Source organism: Thermobia domestica, chromosome 5, assembly GCF_964235325.1.
Source record: "Thermobia domestica chromosome 5, izTheDome1.hap1.1, whole genome shotgun sequence".
NCBI classification, from domain to species: domain Eukaryota; kingdom Metazoa; phylum Arthropoda; class Insecta; order Zygentoma; family Lepismatidae; genus Thermobia; species Thermobia domestica.
The window spans coordinates 213,098,617-213,121,999 of NC_137458.1; the positions used below are offsets into that span (position 1 = coordinate 213,098,617).

The 23,383-nt window shown below is 35.9% G+C and overlaps 2 protein-coding genes across 2 annotated transcripts in view; both read right to left on the reverse strand.

The window, feature by feature from the left end:
* The window catches only part of LOC145686391 (putative G-protein coupled receptor CG31760), an 890,751-nt gene that overhangs the window by 478,261 nt on the left and 389,107 nt on the right, over positions 1-23,383 (reverse strand). The window lies entirely within an intron of this gene.
* LOC145685384 (uncharacterized) lies at positions 15,412-18,537 on the reverse strand. Its single transcript, XM_081757776.1, has 2 exons — positions 17,989-18,537; positions 15,412-16,797 (listed from the first exon to the last, which is right to left on the reverse strand). The coding sequence occupies exons 1-2, from the start codon at positions 18,535-18,537 to the stop codon at positions 15,412-15,414; spliced, it is 1,935 nt and encodes a 644-aa protein (XP_081613902.1).

Genomic DNA, 23,383 nt, shown 5'->3' on the forward strand with positions numbered 1-23,383 from the left:
GTAATGAAAAAAGTAAATTTACACTGACTGGAAATAAACCTTGAACAATGCAGTTTTTAAAGCTCGGAAGATTCTTCGAACCAATTAATCACGACATGTTATGTATTTCTGTATATAACTTTTCAGAAGCAATTAATATGATTCTTTGTGAAATTTGTAAGAACATTTCCTTAGATCTCTCTTAAATTTAGCTAATTTGCTGTAACATTTTCCAGATGTTTTTCTAAGTAATAGAGATAGAAATCAGCTGGAAAGAAGAATACCTTCAACATCTCTTTCCTTAACAAATACACACTCAACAGAATTGGTCATGCATAAATTATGAGCCTTCTCCGAATTTACCTGATTTGCTATAACGTCTTCGGGATTCATCTTTCTTTTTGCTTTCTTTCTTTCTTTTCTTTTCGTAAAAGTTGAAATAGAAACCAGCAGAAAAAGAAAATAACTTATACCATCTCCTTTCTCCCAACAAGAGAATGCTCAATTGGTCATTAATTATTTATTCTTGCATTTGTCTCATTCATATTTTTGCAGTTCTAAAAAGTGTAAAAGAAGCGAACTATTTTAATATCCGAATTAAGAAAATGAAGTAAAATTCGCAATGTGACTATAAGCTTGCATATGGAACATTTAGTAAAGTAGTGATTTTTCGCAGTATTAGTTAATCCTGAATTGTATAACTTAAATTATAAATAGCCAAATTGTTCTACAGAAATTGAGTAAGGTAATTGGAGCTGGTATACTGTTCAGTTTCTCCTTACAGTTAGAATAAACCAAGTAGAATGACAAAAAATATACACCCTCTTGAGAGAATCAATGCATTATCCTTAAATTATAGAACACTGTGAAATAAGTGGAAATTGGACAAAAGCTATTCGATATTTTCCACTATAATAGATTAAGGATTTCACATGTATCCAAATTGGTTAGTGCATCAACTTTTAATGCTGTAGACAAGAGACCTCAAAATTATTTGTGTTGATATAACATTATTAAAAAATTGAAAAATATTGTAGCTAGCATTAAGGGAAAGTAAATTCCACTCTAGAAACCTACAAACGACGATTGGAGGCCAACTGCTACTCACACATTACTGAACTTAAATGTATATATATATATATATATATATATATATATATATATATATATATATATATATATATATATATATATATATACAGTGAAACCTCTACTAACGGACACCTCTATAAAGCGGACACCTCCCATAACGGACATATTTTGTAATCCCCAAACATTGTAATAGGAAAAAACATATTGGCAAACCTCTCCAAAGCGGACACTCTCTAGTACGGACACGGACAGTCTTTTCTGTATTTTATAGGTATTATTTACCTCCGTATTACGGACATTTTCTCTAGAAGCAAGTTGAAAAGTGTGCTAAAATATATTTTTAGTAATTCATACATGTGTCACCAAGGAAGCATTGAGACATTTTGCCCCTTCAACTGTCTGCTCAGCAACCCAGACGAAGCGTCTCTATTTAACAACATTATTAAGTCCTTTGCTTGCATCCCACTCCAACTCAAGCTGTTTTAGACACAAAAGTGATTTACAGTTGCCCGCTGTTTGGGACGAGAAGTTATGGTAGTGTCCCGCTTGAATCTCTATCCAACCAGAAGATCAGTTTAGTGCTTTTTGCCCGCAGGTATGCATATTGTCTCAAAAAGGACACTTCTGGACTGCAATTAACCCACAAATTAAATTAACATACTGAAAACGTAGGAAGTAGTGATAATTGTAAAGTGCAGAGAACTATGACAACTTATTTCCATGTTGTGCCTGGAACATAGAGTATTGGATGGCTGAGAATAATGCAGGTACAGTAACATTTCTGTAACATTCGTAAATACATGATTCATGCAAAAAAATTTTTTTTCTAATTGCATATTACCTTGTTTACTAATTGACGTATGAAAATATTGAAACCTCTTTAAGGCGGACACCTCTCTATAGCGGACAATTTTGGATTCCCCACGGCTGTCCGCTTTAGAGAGGTTTCACTGTATATATATATATATATCATGCTGGTTGGGTTAAGCCAAGTGAAGACAATGACCAAGTTTCGTATTTTTTTTTAAATTGTTGAGCGCCTTTGCTATTTTTTTTAGGTCGCTGATTTAAATTAGGGCGTATTCTACTTTAATATCTGAAACGAAATCTAGTATTTTGATGGAGAAAAGGTGGCACAATGACGGCGATTCGAATGACGTGAGATGTTAGACTGATGATCTTAAAACGAAATCCATCGTCTGTTGGAATTGCACTGAAGAACATAGGCGCTCTTAATAGTCCTCGATGTACCCATTACCGTTTCATTATCAAGTTGATTCTAATTCAAGGTGTAAAAGCGAGTAAAAGAAGAATAAAATAAAGGATATTGTAAAGTTTTCTGTCTCTTGATGGTACACGGGAGTTTGGACTTTCCATCACTTTCAGTTTCATCTTGAAGACAAATACAAATACGTACAAATTATTACAAATAAGTACAAATTTCTCTAATTATTGAGAAGTTTGTTGGTAAAGTTTAAAGGAGCCCAATCACCAGGCGTCTTGGGGCGTATTGGATAGATCCCGTTCAATGATCGTGCGTCTTAGAAAGGGGAGTTGGACCTCCCAATGACCGAGCGTCTTAGAGAATTTGGTAATTAGGTATATCTCAATGACCGTGCGTCTTACAGAGATAGTAAAGAAACTCAATGACCATGCGTCTTAGAGAGGAATTGGTGGTGGTTTGATCAACCGGACAAGATTAATGTCTTCTGTGGTATGCTCTCCTCTTTTATCTTAAAATGTCGGCTACTTTCGTTGATCTTCGTCAGTTGCCGACCGTTGGAGATGGTATAGCTACGATGTCCTCTTTGTGCATGTCGTTTGTGGAGTGTTTATATCTAGCACATGGTTGCATCTAGCATGGTGGGAAAATAGGTAGAACCTTACTATATGTATGTTCTCTATTCTAGTTTTTTTTAAAAATAAATAAATAAAAATAAAGTAGTGGAGCACTTACCTCTTATGTGATAGGTTCCAGATTCGATCCAATGCATGTGAGTTTGTGGTGGATAACATCGTGTCCATGGGTTTTCTCATGGTTCTTCTGTTTCCTCCCACGTTCTCATTCCAGCATCTCTTCCATAATGATTCACTTTCATTGATCATCCGTTTTCTTCGACCTATAAGGCATAAGCCCGAGACATTAAACTTAAAAAAAAAAAAAAAAAAAAAAAACTTTACACCTATGGTTTATAGATCCTTTATTTTATGAACCAAATTTCATGAAATATAAGATTAATATTTATAAATCAAATTATCAAATTTTACAAAGCCACGGATGTTTGAAACAGATTTGAAGAAGAAAACAGAAAAATCAATTCATTAAAGTTCTCGTTCATTTCAGAAGACAAAGGAGAATACTGCAATATTCCCTCATATTTGTAGACAACAATATGCTTCTCCATGAAGATCATCAAGCAGTCGACTGAAGGCACCTACGAAAAGGTACGAGAGAGGACACAGAGAACCACAAAGGATCCTTATAACCCCTCCACAAGGTTCGTCTCCAAACTCGGTTATTAAAAAAGCACGTTGAGGTACAGAAGACATCAGTTCCAGTTGATTATTGCTACCTTTCTCTTCGGGCTGCTCTGGGCAGGAGACACCATTCCACGTCCACATTGTTACGGGCAGGAAGTTCCTAATCATCAAATTCAAGGATCTCCGTGTTGCTACGGACAGGAGATCCAACCTCATGGACAAAAGAACTTTTACTTGGAGGAAACTTTTTATTTATAGCATAGTATACAAAGAACTTGTATAGAACGTTCGGTAATAAAAGGTGAGGAGGTACCATATACTACAATACTACCGCACCTAAAGCAATGTACTCACAAAGCAAAATAGTGGAGGTACACAACAACTTGAAGATTCATATATTAAGATGTTCTCCAAGAGTCCATTCGATAAAATCAATGTGAACATCTAACTTGGATAAAATACGAGTAGATTTTAAGGAAGTAATTTCGTATCTTTTGATCTTATATAGTAGATATGCATATAAACATGTTCGTTTCATTCCTATGACAGTTAAAAGCTTGATATGAAGTAACGCTTGATAAAATCTCACTTCTGTAGTTTCAATTCAATACACAATTAGCACAAGAAATATATTTAAAAAAAAAAAAACTCACCGTATGATGGGCATTTCTTGTTTACTTGTTTACACAGTTAACTACTCTATTTTCACATATAGAAACATTCGGAATAGCTATATATCAACACATTTCTCTTCGCCGCGTTTCTCAGAAGAAAATGAACAAGAAAAATAAACAAAATGGATTTTTTGTTTGTTTTATGATCCAGTTACAGTTGAACTCACGAATGATACTATTTCTTTCTTTTATCCTTTCTGTAGTCGAGGTTGAAGTTTCTTTTCTATCTTTTTTTTTTTTAATGTCAGAGACGTAAGGGTTGGTTGGTTCTCTTTCAACTTGCCCGGACAAAATTTATCCATAGAAACGAAAGAAACACAAACAAAAATTTGAAAAAAAAAAAAAAAATCACAAAATAACCACCGGCGACGTTGAGACCGGTCATTAGCTTCTTTGAACCTTCCAACAGTGTTGCAAGAACATATTTTCGGAACACATTTTTCTCTAAGAATTATTCAAAGTATTTGAGCTGGAAAGTTTCCATTCAGCTTGTTCATGAAGGCTGCAAATGTTTGAACTCAAGAACCGTAATATTTCTTGAAGTATGTGTTATGCTTACAAAGTGTGAGTTCGATACTCGCTTCAGTCAGTCATTCATCACTAAAGATAGCAGTTGAGATAAAATAAAACAACAAAAATTATAGGTAAAATGATAAAATATTTTTTTTTAAAATGGCGTTAAAAATTAACAATGTATACTGAAAAAATTAATATATAATATTCATTGTAAATTAATATCTTTAATTTAGTTCAAGTTCACACTAAATGAGTTAATATATAGTGAGGTTTGTTAATGGCATTAACTAATAATTATGGCTATGAAAGAATTAATAACCAGAACCCATTAAAACGAAGAAAGACAAAGAACATTGCAAATAATAGAAATATTAATATTGTAAACATAAAACTGCAGAGAAAACACACTAGTGAATATCGTCACCAAAAGCTAAGTTAACAACGCCCAGTGTCACCTGTAGGTGACACTACTTTAAAGGCGTCTTCTTGTTCACCAACCGTCCACCAGAGGGTCCTAGTGAACTACAGCAGCACCAGCTACGTACCCACACTATGTAATCAAAAGTATCCGGACACCTGGCTGAAAATTACTTACAAGTTCGTGGCGCCCTCCATCGGCACTGCTGGAATTCAATATGGTGTTGGCCCACCCTTAGCCTTGATGACAGCTTCCACTCTCGCAGGCATATTTTCAATCAGGTGCTGGAAGGTTTCTTGGGGAATGGCAGCCCATTCTTCACTGAGTGCTCAACTAAGGAGAGGTATCGATGTAGGTCGGTGAGGCCTGGCACGAAGTCGGCGTTCCAAACCATCCCAAAGGTGTTCTATAGGATTCAAGTCAGGATTCTGTGCAGGTCAGTCCATTACAGGGATGTTATGGTCGTGTAACCACTTCGCGACAGGCCGTGCAGTATGAACAGGTGCTCGATCGTGTTGAAAGATGCAATCGCCATCCCCGAATTGCTCTTCTACAGTGGGAAGCAAGAAGGTGCTAAAACATCAATATAGGCCTGCGCTGTGAGAGTGCCACGCAAAACAACAAGGGGTGCAAGTCCCCTCCAAGAAAAACACGACCACACCTTAACACCACCAAGTCCGAATTTTACTGTTGACACTACACACTCTGACAGATGACGATCACTGTGCATTCGCCATACCCACACCCTGCCATCGGATCGCGACATTGTGTACCGTGATTCGTCACTCCACACAACGTTTTTCCACTGTTCAATTGTCCAATGTTTACACTCCTTACACCAAGCGAGGCGTCGTTTGGCATTTACCTGCGTGATATGTGGTTTATGAGCAGCCGCTCGACCATGAAATTCAAGTTTTCTCACCTCACGCCTAACTGTCACGCCTAACTGAACTAACCTGGAGTGGATCCTGATGCAGTTTGGAATTCCTGTGTGATGGTTTGGATAGATGTCTGCCTATTACACTTTACGACCCTCTTCAACTGTCGGCGGTCAACAGACGAGGTCAACCTTTACGCTTTTGTGCTGTACGTGTCCCTTCACTATCACATCAGACACAGTGGACCTAGGGATGCTTAGGAGTGTGGAAATCTCGCGTAAAGACTTCTGACACAAGTGACACCCAATCACCTGACCACGTTCGAAGTCCGTGAGTTCCGCGGAGCACCCCATTCTGCTTTTTCACGATGTCTTACGACTACTGAGGTTGCTGATAATGAGTACCTGGCAGTAGGTGGCAGCACAATGCACCTAATATGAAAAACGTATGATTTGGGGGGTATCCGGATGCTTTTGATCACATAGTATATGTATGTTGCGTCACCACACAAAAAAAGTTTCGAAGTCGACGTATTGCACAAGGAAGAAGACGCCTTAAAAGTGGTGTCAAATATAGGTGACACTGGGCGTTAATGGGTTAAGAAAACTCAGTTTATATTAGGTAAACCCTATACCGTCACTTGATAAGTCAACACGTAGTTCAATTGGTTCACTTCTGATTACACGGTATCAGAAGCATTCTCTTCAGGTTGTCCACGCACAGGCAGTAGCGCCGATTCTTTAAAACTTGGGGAGGGGCCATTCAGGTACGTTTTTTCGTTATCAAAAAGTCGTCTATCATAAATCAATAGTAATTGTAATATAAATACGAGGACTACAGCAAACTTTGGAGTGGCTTGGGACCATTTGTCTCCTCTCAGAATCGGCATCCATGCTCATAAGTTATGTTAAAGTACGTCGTATGTCTGTTAAGATACATATAAGACCTGAAAACAATTCTTCAAAATCTACCGATGTGATAACTACGTTACAACACTGGAGTTCAGAGTAACATCAACCATGCCTTTCCATTGGTTAGTGAACAATGATTCATATCTTCCGATGATGAGCACTAAATTCTATGGCTCATAGATAAGCTGCATGCTGCGCTAACGGCTAGTAATGTGATTTTTCTGGTTGAAACGTGACAAAAAGCTTAAGAAGGAACCATAAAAAACCATACGCAGCCAAAGTTTACAATAAATGACAATTATTCATAAGTTTTTATCAAAACGGCAAAATATAATTTATATGGCATTTTGTCACAACTTCCGGTGTTTACTCATCACTTATTGTTTCACAGTGAATATGAGTATGTAAAATATTTTCGCATAGACAAGATTACGATTAGTTATTTTCGAAAGATAATTAAACATTAAAATATTGATATACAGAAAAAATACTTAATTTGTTTCCGTACTCAATTTCGATGTTTTCGATTTTGGATATTTTCAATATTTTTATTTTCCAATATTCGATATTAGTAGATATTGTCATATATCAATTTAAATTCAATACTTTTTCAATGTCGATTTTGATGATCAAATTCGAATACCTCATAAGCCAATGCTAAAAATAATTACTATTATTATAAATATTATACTTGTCTTTCCCGCTGGATTAGTGACTAGCACTAGCTGCTCATGTGATCCTGGATTCGAATGTCGGTAAAATTTGAACGCATTATAGGGTTTTGAATTCCACCTTAATTGTAGATAAACATCTCATATAGCTCCCGTGCAGAAGAGGAATTAAATTTCAAAAAACAGCATGTACCCGTATTATCTAAATAATTCACGTACAACTTATAAGTACATTTTTTTTTACTTAACTACATAATGAAATGTGATATAATCACGGTAGGGAAGAGAGCTAAGAGCCTCAAATGTCACATTTAGACCATATCTTTGCTTATTCAACGATTTCAAGGTTTAATACCGCAAATCAAACACTGGCATTTCTCTTTGAAATGAGTAAAAATTATTGGTTATGTCTTGTACAATAAGAGAGACAATGTTTTATTAACAAGCTAGACGACATGTGACAGTATTACACACATGGCAATATTAGCACTATAGTTTTTCCTAGAATTATGGGAACATGGAAAACATTTTTTTATCTTTGATCTCTCTGTACTAAAATTCAAACTACAATGACCATCAAAACTGTTTCGATTTATTGAATAGATTCCAGACAGGAATATTTGGCTATTACATTACAGAAGTCACTATTTGTGGAAGTGCAATCTTTACTATTAATGAGACTTCATACATTGTAATTATTTAACCTTCATGAGTTCTCTTTCGATCAAAATATGCAACATTAAGCTATGTTTGAATTAACAATAAATGCTCATGTGAAGTTGAGTAAATTTTCAATGTAACACGGGCCCGTACCCAGGAGGGGTCTAGGGGGCTGGGCCCCCCTTAATTTTCACTGGTCCCCCCTAAACTTTTGACGCTAGGCTTGCAAATCAACTATAATATGGTGATGAACTATATTATGGTTAGATCGAGTCCCCCTAACTTCTGCCGGCCCCCCTAAATTTTTGGGCTGGCTACCGGCCTGATGTAACATCCAATTTCAGTTTAGATGTGACAACATATCCCCTACAGTACTACATAACAAACACTGTGTCTACTCTAATATAACCAAAGTGTAGTTCGAAATTAGATCACTAGCTTTTATGGTAGCATCTAGGTAATATCTATCACAGTTATTTTTGTCCTGTTCATAACAAACCACTTCACGCATATGACAACCTCCATATTAATTTGGAAATGACTTGCGAATAAACTAACCTCAGTGTTGTACAAAGAAGCACTAAGAATTTCGTGGCATTCGAGTGTAAGGAATTCCTACTTCTCCTATTAACAAAATCTCGAAATTCATCTTTGTGAATCAAAGTTATATTTTGGCAACCTTGCTTTTATTGTTTAAAGCAAGTTCTATTGTGTAGTTTTGAGATAAGACGTATTCGAGATTGAGACCAAGTTGGACCATGTGATCTCCGATCAATTGTCTAAGCAGTATCTTAAGTAACAACATTCTTTTGCATTGAAATTATTTTCGGATGTGCTGAAGTCCGATCAGAGAGAAACTGATCATCTTTGACCGCCACACTCCTAACCACCTCCGAAGGAGACTTGGATCCGCCCCTGATTGATATGGTTGATAAAGATAACTTTCTCTGATGTCTAACCTGTCATTATTTAGCATGGTTTTGTAATTTAAAAATCCAGTATTTCTGCCATATTTTGAAAACTTTATTTAAGAGAAATATACCCAGTGTCACATTGCGGTCAGTAGGGAAGCGATTAAAGTTTAAGTGGGGCACCTGACAATTTAATGTTCCTTATAACTCCAGTGAAATTCAGAAAAAAATAATTACGTATTAAAAAAGAAAACATACAAAACACATTTTCATGGTACCTCTCCCAAGTTTCAAAATTATTTTGTGTGTGAAAACAGTTAGTAGTGTTAATTCTTTGTCACCTGAAACCTAGAGTCTGAAAGAAATTCAGACGGAGTTCAAGGGGAATTTATGTATTCATAAATAAAAGTTGTGAATTTATTGTGTTGAAGCAATGGTACACTTACATTACTCATACGCTGATGTTTTATCAATACTTTTATTCCACATTTACCAAAAGCTGGATTTCGATAATAATCCTAAAAGAAAGATGCGTTACAATCAGAGTTTACAAGTCAATCCCGAAAGGCCTGCTATCCAATAGCCCTTTAGAGAAAATGAAGGAAAAATTCTTCTTCATCTCCTTTACCCCAAAGGGTTTATATTCATCCAAAAAATGAAATGAAATTTCTTTAGTTTAACGTCCCATGTTTATGTTCTTTATGCTAAAGGAGACAGATGACTAATGAAAGTGAAGGATTGTAAAATTATTTTTTGGGCTCTCATTGAAATTTCAACCCAGAACAACATACAGCAAAGGCACATGCGCTGGCCAATAGACCAACGGGGAGGACTTCCACAGTCCTCGAGTGGAAACGTATCGGAACTCATCCTTGGTTAAAACTCGAGAAAATAATTTGTTAACCGATAAACGTACACTTAAAACAAACACAGGAATCGCGAACCTTAACTTGATTTAAACTTATAAGGTATTGCGCAAGTCTCTAAGCTATCAACCCTACATTAATCTTTTAGTCATTGACATCGTCATTCCTGCGTTTTACAGGTTGCACCTGTTCTATAATGAAATCGAATAAAACGTAATCAATTTTTATACACATTTACGTGCTATGTTGTTTTTAAATTGTTAATTTCCGTGCATATGACATTATACACAATACATCTGCATTATTGTAGGAATAATTAACCATTCAATAACTACTATATAGTTTATGGTGTTCTTTATTAAGCGCAAAGAAATAGGCTACTTAATAACATGTAAACTGCAACTTTCAAAAATCGTTGGATACACTGCAGAGTGACGCTCTCCGCTCCCCTGTCCCACCGTGCTTACCCAGAAACTGATGTAAACACAACAGCAGCGCCATCCTCCAAAAAGCGCACTAATATGCTGGTCAGATCATACTAATAACCAGGGCTCGGATTTTGTTGACAAGTCAACTTTTTTCTGTTACGCATAAGACAAGGCAAATTCTAATAAAAACGTTATCCATCAATTCTAGGTTCTAAAAATATATATTTTTAGGGTCAACTTTTGGTCACTTTTTGCCGTTTTGAAGTATCATGTCATTTTTTAATATTTTAAGGTAACTTTTAGGTCACTTATGCTCTTTTTATTCTTTTTCTTCTACATAAGGAAATCTTAAAATGAACACTGTTTACGGATGTGAAAAAGAAGAAGATAAATAAATCTCTTTTCATGGTTCCTGACCATTGGGGTGGAAAAACTGCATTCTTAACAAGCTAATGAAAACTAAGCTGTAGCTGGTTGACGAAAGGTGGAGGTTGATAGGTGGTCGAACGGATAGTTTTGGGTTGTTGACCACAAAAGATGTGATCATATGAATAACTAAAAATGCATTAGAAGGCGTACAAGGATTTTAAACAGGATTTTTATCTCTTATTCTCATATAGTCTACACTTGCGAACTTTTATTGTTTAAGAGTGCTTCCTAGTTTCAACTCGGGAGTGAATTGACGCTTTCAGTACGTACAATGCCGTACAATGGACTGATGAACGGACATAAATGATCAATGGACTGCAATTAACTGAAACAAAACTTTTTGAATATGAGTTACAAACGTTAATTAAAATCCAATGGATATTTAAAAAATGTCAATGTTTTATGAAATAAACATTTAAGAAAACGCAAGTTTTAAGGTCAATTTTTGTGAATTTTAGGGGCATTTTACAAGAATTTTAGTGTCATTTTACAGGTAACTTTCTAGAAAATTTTAGGTCAACAAGATCCGGGCCCTGCTAATAACTAAAAGAAACCTACAGACAATCCTTTAGTATATTTCTAATAAAGCAGTTATTAACAATATATTTCATACTTTTATCACTACAAGTTATTGAGTGTTTTCTAATAGTTTGTAGAATAATGTCCACATGAGTTCTGAAGTATTCATTATGAGGCTATGATGGCCCACAGACAATACTGTCCAAGAATTTCAAAGACAAAAACAAATATGTGCGTTGAAATCATTGAATCTACTAGCATTTTTCTGCCATTTTCTATTAGTGTCTCTAATTATATTACACAAGGGTAGTTCAGAAATTTTTTGCCTTCAATATGATAAGGATGTGCTAGAAACATAAAAATTTGCACAATGATAAGTATGAGCTAACTTATGTCTTTACAGATTCTGATGAATTGATGTTACGATCAGAAAACTAGGTAGCACGGCAGAATATTTGGATTAAATCAAATACTGAGCTATAATTAAATTCCTCCTGCTTCAAGGAACGTCGGCACAAACGACTCATGAAGAGATGGAAGATGTGTATGGTGAAGAATATTATCTTATAACCAGTGTTCAGAGTGGAAAAAAAGCAGAGGCGGTATGTTTTATTATGATTTTGACTCAACATACCTGTTATTTAAATATTGTCTTGATTACTGAAAAACCAGAGACGGTATGTCCTCATTACTGAAAAACCAGAGGCGGTATGGCATACCACCGCATACCATCTCACTTCGACCACTGCCTATAACACAGTGAAACGCTGGAAGAGAGAATTTGAATGTGATTGCCAGTCTCTAGGATGACCAAAGAGAAGATTGTGAGCCTACAGACCCAAATATGGTAGCAAAAGTTGAAAAGCAAGTGCCTGGAGACAGATGTTTAGCTAGGGAGGCGAACATTAGTAGAGTTTCGTTCACACCATATTACCTAACATTCTGCACATAAGCAAAGTTGTAGCAAAGTGAGTTTCCCGGTTCCTGACTCCTTTTCAGAAACAGCAACGTTTGCAAACATTTCACACCTATACAACAAGCACAAAGTTACGAAACTGATTAGTGACTATTGATGGACGCTAGGAGTATCTATTTGACCTTGAAACCAAAGAAATAGTGAAACAGATACATACTTCTTCTCCCACTCCCAAAAAAGGTTATATTACCCGTGTTTTGGGATAATAAAAGAGGTGTGATCATGATTGATTATTTACAAAACTGGGCCACAATCACAGGAACATTTTACAGCAGGAACCTGCTGCAAAACTTACAGGATGCTATGAAGGCAAAGAGACGGAGTTCATTCTTGAGGGTTGTGTTACTGGTAGTGGACAATGCACCATCACACCGACCAGCAAAAACACTCAGTTTTGCGCGCCAATTTGGCAACGAATGTTTGCCTCATCGACTATATTCATCCGATCTGGTCCCATCTGATTATTTTCTCTTCCCAAACATGAAGAACATTTGTGGCTTAGACATTTTGGGCATGATGAAGAGGTCATTAATGCGGTAGAATCCTCGTTTACTTACAACTCCACAGACTTTTATACAAATGGAATTAACGGACTGGTGTATAGATGTTAGATACATACGACCATACGAAGTGAATATTTAAAGAAGAATGTGTCCGTTGACCAAATTGCATGTTCATGTTTATTATGGTGAGGTTTCCTCTCGTATGACGTTATGGTTTTCCTAAAATCGGTTTACTGTACTCAAGGAAGAATATAATGTTTGAACTGACGATGACTTCTAACTTTGCAATAGCGTCAAGTCTTCGAGTTATGCCAAAAAAGACAACAGAAATTATTTAAATCCTTGGTATAAAATATCCATCTGTCGTATCGATGTGCGAGGAATTCATTTTGTATAGCATCAGGTACTATTGAATTGATGTTTTTTTCATCATTTTTAAATTGAAATTGAATATTACATGAAAGACTTAGCAAATATTCAGATCACGGTTGAAGTTTTTAGAGATACGTAGTTCAGAAGGTGTGCCTGGAATATAATTGTCTATCTATGCAGAAGAATAAAACATAATGATAAAGGTGCAAATCATACAACGTATTTCTTTTTTAAAAAAATGTATCAGTCGTCACAAATACAAAAAAAGGAAGAAGAACAGGAAAATAAATAATCACTCTCTCTTTAAAAATACGAAAAAAAATCTTGGAACAATATGTTCCATGTTATCGAATGCTGGAAACAAGAACATTTACACTACTTGTTCCTAATTAATTGAAACGATAATCGAAGAATAACAATTTTTTAACGCAACTTTTTCTGAATATATGGGTGAGACATTGAATGTGAAGCCGTTCGTTCAATAGAAGTTGTTTAGACAGAGACCGAGAGGAAAGAGATGAATAGGGGTACTAGAAGAGAATTGTAAAGCGGAGGAGCTGAGCGAGCTTTTATTGAACAGAATTACAGGCATTCGTAGCAGTGACGTGATGATAAGCAGTATTGGAATAACTTCTTGTGAGGAAGGAATTCCTCACCCGTCTTTTAAAATGGCATTAGATCGTGCATTCCTTGACGAATGCTCTTGCTTCTACACACCAGCTCTAAATTGACTCACAGGAATGGCACTGCCATTTCTCGAAACTGCATTATAACACCGCATATATATCTAGGTGGGTTTATTTTTGTACAACAGAAATAATTATTGTAAATTAATGTTAAACATTTCAGAATTTTAAAGAAAAAGTGTCTTCCTTTTAGGCTTCCGAACTTTGCTGTGAATAAGTATGGTAAGTTTTATAGGATTACTCTATCTGTCAAAGGGTATCAGAGAAATTGCCAAGATCTAGCGAGAAACCGTTCTCATATGATCCCAAAAATAGTTTTCATATCCACCCGTAACGATCTATGCAAACCAAAAGTAGTATATTTATAGGTTTCCAATATAGAATTAACAGAGGGGCTGGATCAGTTTCGACTTCAATATTGGATTCAATAGCCATTAGGATACGAAGTAAAACAAATGTATTACTTTTAAGCTAGGTCCTAGATGTCAAGTAACATTTTTTTTGTATTGTAACTTTAGTCTAAATGCATTAGTATATTATTTCTATCTCTCTTTGAAAGTCCATTTTATTTGTCTCATTTATTAGTTAATGCATGACTCTTACTATTTTTGTGGTTTATCGTTAAAAGAAACATACTTGTTTTAATATAAGAGTTAACCCGTTGGCGCTGATTTACGGAGAAGTCCCGTATGTTGTAAATTGGTAATGATGATGTATGAAGGGGTGATATGTTTATGTACTTTATTTACAAATCACACATATCACATCCAAAGCTAATGAACTGTATGATTAAACCCATATTACTGATTCACCCAGATATCAGGAGGATCGAGAAATAAGACTTGACGAATATTTGAGATGTTACTTGCTTCAATTCTTATTTAAAGGTACATGTGTTAATACGATAAATATAACATGCTTTGTTCATATGTTAATATACTGATATAATACTTAAATATTAGTACAATGAATTACTTATCTTAACATCTTTCTGCAGTAATCGTTGCTTGCTGCTAGCTTGCTGCTAAATCACATGGTTGCTTGCTAACCATCATACTTTGTCTTCGATCACACATAAACTGAGTAACACTCTAAAACACTGTTAAGAACATGTAAATCTTGTATATTAATGAACATGAGTTTCTCTAAAGCCTATGAATAAATATGCCTTTCTGAAACTATGAATGAACATGTTTGCCTAGTTGCACTTCACAACACGTTTTCGAATGCACAGACACACTTGAATAGCACACTGAAGGCACTGTTGCCAGGCAATGCAAACACAACTCACTAAAATCTCACCAAAAAAATCACTAAAAGAATCACAAAGAATTCACTAAAACCACTAAACTATATACAAAAAAATGAAACTAATATAAATAAAAATAATGCACATATGCAAGCTTATCCATCCTCCCCCTCCTTGATTGGACACAATCAATTAATGCTCTAGGGGCAAAGGAATTAATTTAGCAACACTGCGCCGAAAAATGCCACTTTTACACTTCACAGTTGCCACTCGCACTAAATTATCACTGCCCGGATGAACTTCTTCAATCACACCTAACTTCCACACTTGAGGAGGAACATTGTCTTCTTTTAACAATACGACCATGCCCGGTTGTAAATTAGGTTGAGCTGACTTCCATTTTCTTCTTTGTTGTAACTGGTTGAGGTAATCTCTGGACCAACGTTTCCAAATATGCTGCTTCATTTGTTGAATCCGTTGCCATCTTCCTAGTCTGTTGATAGGCACGTCTAGTAGATCTGGTTCCGGAAGGCTGAGAAGTGTAGCTCCCATTAAAAAATGTCCTGGACTGAGATACATTGGATCTGTAGGATCGTTGGAAATGGCTGTCAATGGTCTTGAATTTAGAATGGCTTCAATTTGAATAAGTAACGTATTCAACTCTTCGTATGTCAGACTTGCTGTTCCTGCTGCACGCCGTAGGTGGTACTTCATGGATTTTATTGAACTTTCCCATGACCCCATGTGAGGAGATCTGGCAGGAATGAATTTCCATTCTAAACCTTCTTGAGCTGAGTGTTCCAGGATGTCCTTTCTGTTAGTCTTGGATTCAAAAAATTGTTGCAATTCTCGATTGGCGCCAACAAAGTTTGAACCATTGTCGCTACAGATAGATAAGCATTTTCCTCGCCTAGCAATAAATCTCTTCAATGCTGCGATGAAGGCTTGAGAAGTTAAGTCTGAAACTATTTCTATGTGAACTGCTCTAGTGGCTAAACAGATGAACAACGCTGCATATACCTTCATTTGAATTTTGCTGCGAATTGTGGGCTTGACATAAAAGAATCCTGCATAGTCAACTCCCACGTGTACAAATGGTCTTGCTTCATTTACTCTCTCCTTGGGTAAGTGTCCCATTAACTGTGATGAACTTGTTGATCTCCACTTGAAACAAACCAAACAATTGTGTACTATTGCCTTGACCATCTTCTTAGCTCTTGGAATCCAATATCTGGTACGCAAAGATGCAATAAGAAGCTGTGGTCCTGCATGAAGCAACCCTTTATGTTCTTCTTTGACTATCAGATGGGTGAAATGATGACCTGCAGGTAGGATGAATTGGTGCTTGTTGTCGTACTCCAAGTTTGAATGTTTCAATCTTCCTCCTACTCTTAGCATTCCTTCCGTGTCCAGAAATGGAAAAAGATCCTTGATTGGGCTCTTTGTTGAAACTTCCATTTGTTGCTGCAAGTTCAATATTTCTTGATGATAGGTCGTATGTTGTACCATCTTGATACATCTGTGTAACGCTAAACGAAGTTCCGAAGCGTCAAGACTATCGGTTTTTCTTTCTAATTTCTTGGAAAGACAATTATGTTTGAATCGCAAACAATATGCTACTACTCTCAACATTTTGTTTAACGATGAATACCTTTTCATAAAGCTTGTTTCATGAACTGCCACCAAACTTATCATGACTTTCTTCTCTTCTGGAATATTAGCTGGTTCATTTTGTTCTTGACATGGCCATTCTGCTGTGTGAAGAAACTCTGGACCATGCCACCATTCTCGAGACTGAATAAGAGTATTGGGATCCGCTCCTCGACTAACTATGTCTGCCGCATTTTCTTTACTAGGCACGTGGTGCCATTGCTTGATTGATGTGATTCTCTGAATTTGAGCCACCCTGTTGGATACAAATGTCTTCCAACGATTGGGAGGTGATTTGATCCATGACAAAACTATTGTCGAGTCTGTCCACAGGTGTATACCACTGACCTCTATATTCAATATGGATAGCGTTTTGTCTATTAGCTTCGAAAGTAACAGTGCTCCACATAATTCCAATCTAGGCAAAGTTTGCTTCTTCAGTGGTGCAACCTTCGACTTTGAACAAAGTAAATTGACTTCAATGTTTCCTTGTTCGTCTGTAGCCCTGATGTACACTACTGCTCCAAAATTTTCTTCACTTGCATCGCAAAAACCATGTAATTGAATTTCCTTAACGTTCTCCGAAGACATTACGTTTCTTGTAATTTGTATCTTCGCCATCGCAGGTAACCAAGACATTAATTGATTCCACTCAACTTGTAGGACTGTGTCTAATGGGTCATTCCAATCCATTCCTGTCTTCCACAACTTCTGTAAGAAATTCTTGTATTTGATGACAATTGGAGCGATTAGACCTAATGGATCGAAGATAGATGACACTATGCTGACGACTTGTCTTTTTGTCATTGCAACATTACTTTCTGGTGCAGTTCCGTGTTTACAAATTTTGTTCGAAATTATAAGCTTGTCTGTTAATGGAATCCATGCTATTCCTAAAGTTTTAACACCATCTTGCTGACCAAGTATGATTGGCTGTTGTTTTTCCCTGAAGTCTTCAGGAACTCCTTGAAGTACTTCTTCTTTGATAGAACTCCATTTACAAAGCTTGAAACCTGCTCTGCTTAAAATATTAATAAGATCCTTTTGTAGTTCTAAGGCCTTTGACACGTTTGGTACTGATTTTAACACATCATCAATGTAGAAATTGTGTTTTATTACTTCTGCCGCTTCTGGAAATTCCTTGGAATTTTCCTCCGCTATTTGCTTCAGACATCTTGTTGCCAAGAAGGATGCTGACGATGTCCCGTACGTGACTGTTTGTAACTCATACGACTGGATCGGTTCTTCTACTGAGTTTCTCCAAAGGATGCGTTGTAAACACTTGTCCTCATCATGAATTAATATTTGGCGGTACATTTTCTCTAAGTCTGCTGTAAATGCAACTGGATACAACCGAAACCTTAAAATAATGGAGTACAAGTCATCTTGAACAATTGGCCCAACTTGAAGAATGTCATTCAATGATTTGCCATTAGACGTTTTTGCACTTGCATCAAAAACCACTCTTAATTTAGTTGTTGTACTGTCCATCTTCAATACAGGATGATGTGGAAGATAACAACTGCTGCTGCTGTTCACGTCTTCTTCTGTAACCTTTCGCATGTGACCCAAACTTAAATACTCATTCATGAAGGCGGCATATTGTTTATGAAACTCAGGATTTTGTAGCAATCTTCTTTCAAGCTGCTTAAATCTTTGTAGTGCCATGTTGTAAGACTCTCCTAAAGCTGCATTCTCTTCCTTCTTTGGTAATTTGACAATAAATCTTCCATCTCCATTTCTGGTTGTATTTTTTAAAAAATGCTTCTCACAATTTTCTTCTTCCGGCGTGTAAATCTTAGTCTGAAGATCTTCGAGTTCCCAGAATTTTCTCAATTGTGTATCCAAGTCTGTCTCCATCTGAGCAAAACATGAAATTACCGACTGGTTGGCTTCTTCGGGTATTGAAGGCATATTTCCGACGACAACGTATCCTAGCTTCGTTTCCTGCAAAACTGGATAATGTCCCTTTCTAGTCTTCTGGCCTGGCTCAAGGAGACTGTAGAATAACCCCGCACCTATAAGCATGTCTACTGACGACGAGCGATGAAAATTTGGATCGGCTAAGCAAATATCCTTTGGCAAGTTCCAATTACTGTAATCAATATCCTTAGAAGGTATGCAACCTGTAATGTTTGGCAATACTAAACAATCGACCACTGCACTAAAATCACATGTTCTTGAATAAATATGAACTTTAACACTGTACTGAGCTTCGGAGGTTACAGAATTGATACCTCTAATGGGAACACGATTTTTCGTTTTCTTGAGGCCTAATCTATGAACTAAAGCTTCGCTTACAAAATTCGATTGAGACGCTGCATCTAATAACACTCTGCATTGTTGAAAACGACCTTTAGTGTCTGTTACGTTAACTAACGCTGTTGCTAATAAGACTTGCTGACCATAATTAATCTTAAATGAGCAATAAGAGTCCTGTGGTTGAACTTTAACCTGGTTCTGTTCCTTAACTTTAGGTACGTTAGTAGTATTGTTATTTGTTTTGCTTGAACTGTCTTTGTTAGTAGCCCCTTGAGTAGTATCTTCATGCAACAGTGTATTATGCTTAAAATTACATTTCTTACAAGCACTTGATTTGCATGCCCTTACTTGATGTTTATTACCTAAGCAATTAAAACATAATTTATTTTGCTTCACGAGCTCCTTTCTTTGATTAATGTTGGCACTCAGAAATTCTGGGCAGCGAAAAACAGCATGCGTTTCTTTGCTACGGCAAATATTACATGCATTTGGAAGCACAGTAACAAACGCATTCACTTGACTGTTATTCTTTCTTTTTGCTTTGGAATCTACACTTCTGTTGTCATAAGTACCTTCAGATTGAGTAGGACGAATGTTTTCTAACATTTGACAACGACCTTCTAAAAATGAAAATAATTCCGATAACGATGGAAAGGAGTCACTACTTTGCTCAGCTTCCCATTCTCTTTTGCTTGTCGAATCAAGTTTTTCTACTAAATGTTGTGTTAGTAGTACGTCATGCAAAGGTTTGTCCAAATTCAATGCTTCAAGGGCTTGAAAATTACTGCGAGCAGTATTTACAAATTGTCTAATGTCTTTAGCGTTTTCTTTCGTTACTGGCTTGATATTGAGCAACCCTCGTACATATGTCGAAGCTATCAACCGTTTGTTTTCGTAGCGTTCAACAAGAAGCTTCCATGCAATTTCGTAATTTACTTCTACCGTTGGCAGATTTGCTATTAATGTAAACGCTTCTCCTTTAAGCGATGTGCGCAAATATTGAAACTTACAAACTGTACTTAATGATTCGTTATTGTGAATAAGGGAAATGAAAATGTCCTTAAAGGGCGACCATTCCTCGTATTTACCGCAAAATGTGGGCAAGGAAATTTTAGGCAATTGTACTGAACTACTACTAGAATTTCCAGCTTTGTTATTTGCTGTCCCTGAATCCGTTTTTTGTTCAAAACTATCAATAAATTCTTGTAACTTAACCTTTGAATCATAATACAGTTCCTCGAATGTAATTCTGTGCGTTTCTTGTTCACCCGTCTCATCCAAGAGCTCTATTTCTGACTGTAACTCATCAAACTTAATAAAAACCCCTTCAAGTGCAACTAGCCTTGTTCTTGCTTCTTGTATGCTAGGTTTATTTTCATTCTGTAGTTTTTGAAGAAATGTCTGTATTCTTGTTGCCTGACCTTTGACCGAAGCACGTTTCTTAATTAATTGACCCAACTGCACTTCTGCCATTGTTTGTCTTTTTTTTTTTTAACAACTCAAACCGCTGACAATAATTTTTCTTTTCACTTCTGAGTGACCTACAAACGTGTAACCTTGAATTCAGCTGGGTTGAATGCACACACACCACTATACTGATATGAACAGCTCTGTCCTGCTTATGACAGCCAGCACCCACACAAACACAACGAGAAGAAACAATGCAAAGTCACGTTTCTCGTTCTGACATCCGGTGGACGGAGGACCAAAAAAATGATGATGTATGAAGGGGTGATATGTTTATGTACTTTATTTACAAATCACACATATCACATCCAAAGCTAATGAACTGTATGATTAAACCCATATTACTGATTCACCCAGATATCAGGAGGATCGAGAAATAAGACTTGACGAATATTTGAGATGTTACTTGCTTCAATTCTTATTTAAAGGTACATGTGTTAATACGATAAATATAACATGCTTTGTTCATATGTTAATATACTGATATAATACTTAAATATTAGTACAATGAATTACTTATCTTAACATCTTTCTGCAGTAATCGTTGCTTGCTGCTAGCTTGCTGCTAAATCACATGGTTGCTTGCTAACCATCATACTTTGTCTTCGATCACACATAAACTGAGTAACACTCTAAAACACTGTTAAGAACATGTAAATCTTGTATATTAATGAACATGAGTTTCTCTAAAGCCTATGAATAAATATGCCTTTCTGAAACTATGAATGAACATGTTTGCCTAGTTGCACTTCACAACACGTTTTCGAATGCACAGACACACTTGAATAGCACACTGAAGGCACTGTTGCCAGGCAATGCAAACACAACTCACTAAAAACTCACCAAAAAAATCACTAAAAGAATCACAAAGAATTCACTAAAACCACTAAACTATATACAAAAAAAATGAAACTAATATAAATAAAAATAATGCACATATGCAAGCTTATCCAGGTAAAATGCAAACGTATCTAAATTCTCCGTATCATCTTTGTCCGTCTCGTTTCACACCTACGAACTCAAACGTTAGCATGTATATTGCATAGGACCTGGTCATATACAGGAACATTTGTGTTGATCAAACGTTACAGGAATATTCTTATCGTTCCTAGTTAATGATTATAAAATAGAATGTCTAGTATGACAGATTTTTTCTCTGAACAACATGAGTAAGAAAACACTCTGCCCATTCTACTTTCCAGGAAACGTATGAGCGAATGTGTTGGTTTCTTCCTGAATTGGAAAATAGAATCCATGATCAGGAAGCAAGTCACTTCCTGTTGGATCAATGATAATAATGGTATCTCAATAGTCTATGAATTTCTCTCTCTTTTTTTTTTATATCTATTGTGTCATTGTTAAGTCGGAATCGTTAAGAAGGCGTAAACTACTAAGGAATTTGTTCTGGTAACCAATAACAAAAATTACTACCTTTTGTCTAAAAATAAACATAATAAATAAATAAATAAATAAAATAAACTATTTTTGTCCGACTTTTAGTCGGACGAGTAAGTGTAGGATAAATGTCAACCCAGTCTTACAGTGCATTTCTCTGCAATTATTTTAATAAGTGATTTTTACTGTAGAGATATGAGTTCATTTTTAGATGCTCGTTTACAAGATAAGTTAATAATGAGATGGGAATCTTTATAGTAATTGTTTTCAGGATACTTTCAAAATGAAGTTTAAGATACCTAACTATTTGGTATGTCTAAAAGCAAAGCAATATTCCGTATTCATGAAACTATCACAGAGTACCTACTTGATATTATACAATATTTATTTGTTTAGAGAAATGAATACTACAGGTAAAGATACCCGTTTACAGTATTGACAAAAACAGATAAACATAACAACAGTAGAATAAACAGAAAGTGATAATTTCAATGAATGGTTAATCATCGATTCTGGCTCTTAAAGAATTTACTACTTTTTTTAAAAAAAATAATGAAGGACATTCTGAATATATCAATACTTGGATCAACCACACACAATTTGTTGTAGAGGTCACACATGCTCCAAATAGGTGAGTTTTTCATCATATTTGTTCTTAATGTTCTACAGTGAAATAAGCCAGCTTTTGGACATCACCTAACGTTGAGAACTTTAAATTTCAGATGTTCAAGTAATTGCGACACTTGGATTTTGTTATTTAAAATTTCATATAGAAGGCAGAGTAACCGGGAATACCTGAACTTTTCTTCTGCTATCGAGGGATACAATGTTCAGTTATTTAATTAAACATTGATATGTTTCAAATTTAGGATATATGCCTGTTTCCTTGAAAACTAAGTGAATTTGGATCGTATCATTTCTATTTTGCGGCTATATTTTTAACTTACAGGGTTCCAGATTTCGGCAGCGTATTCCAGTTTCGATTTAACGATTGCGTTATATATCGTTTCTAAGGTGTCTTGTTTCTTGAAATCCCTTCCAGTTCTTATCATATACCCCAGATTTCTATAAGCTTCGCTCAAAAATTTTTAACGTGGTTGGAAAATGTTAATTTTGTGTCAAAGAAGACCCCAAGGTCTTTAAACTCTTCGATCCTTTTAATATTGACGTTACCAACGCAATAGTTAAATTTTAGAGATGTATTCTTACGCGAATGCAACATTATAAAACATTTATTTACATTAAGGTTCAGATCATTGAGTTGACACCATTTGGAAATAGCATTGATATCATTTTATAGAGATACCAAGTCATTAACATCACTAAAACATCTTCCGAAGTTTAGGTCATCTGCATATAGTAGGCTGAATATTATTACAGTTAAACGAAA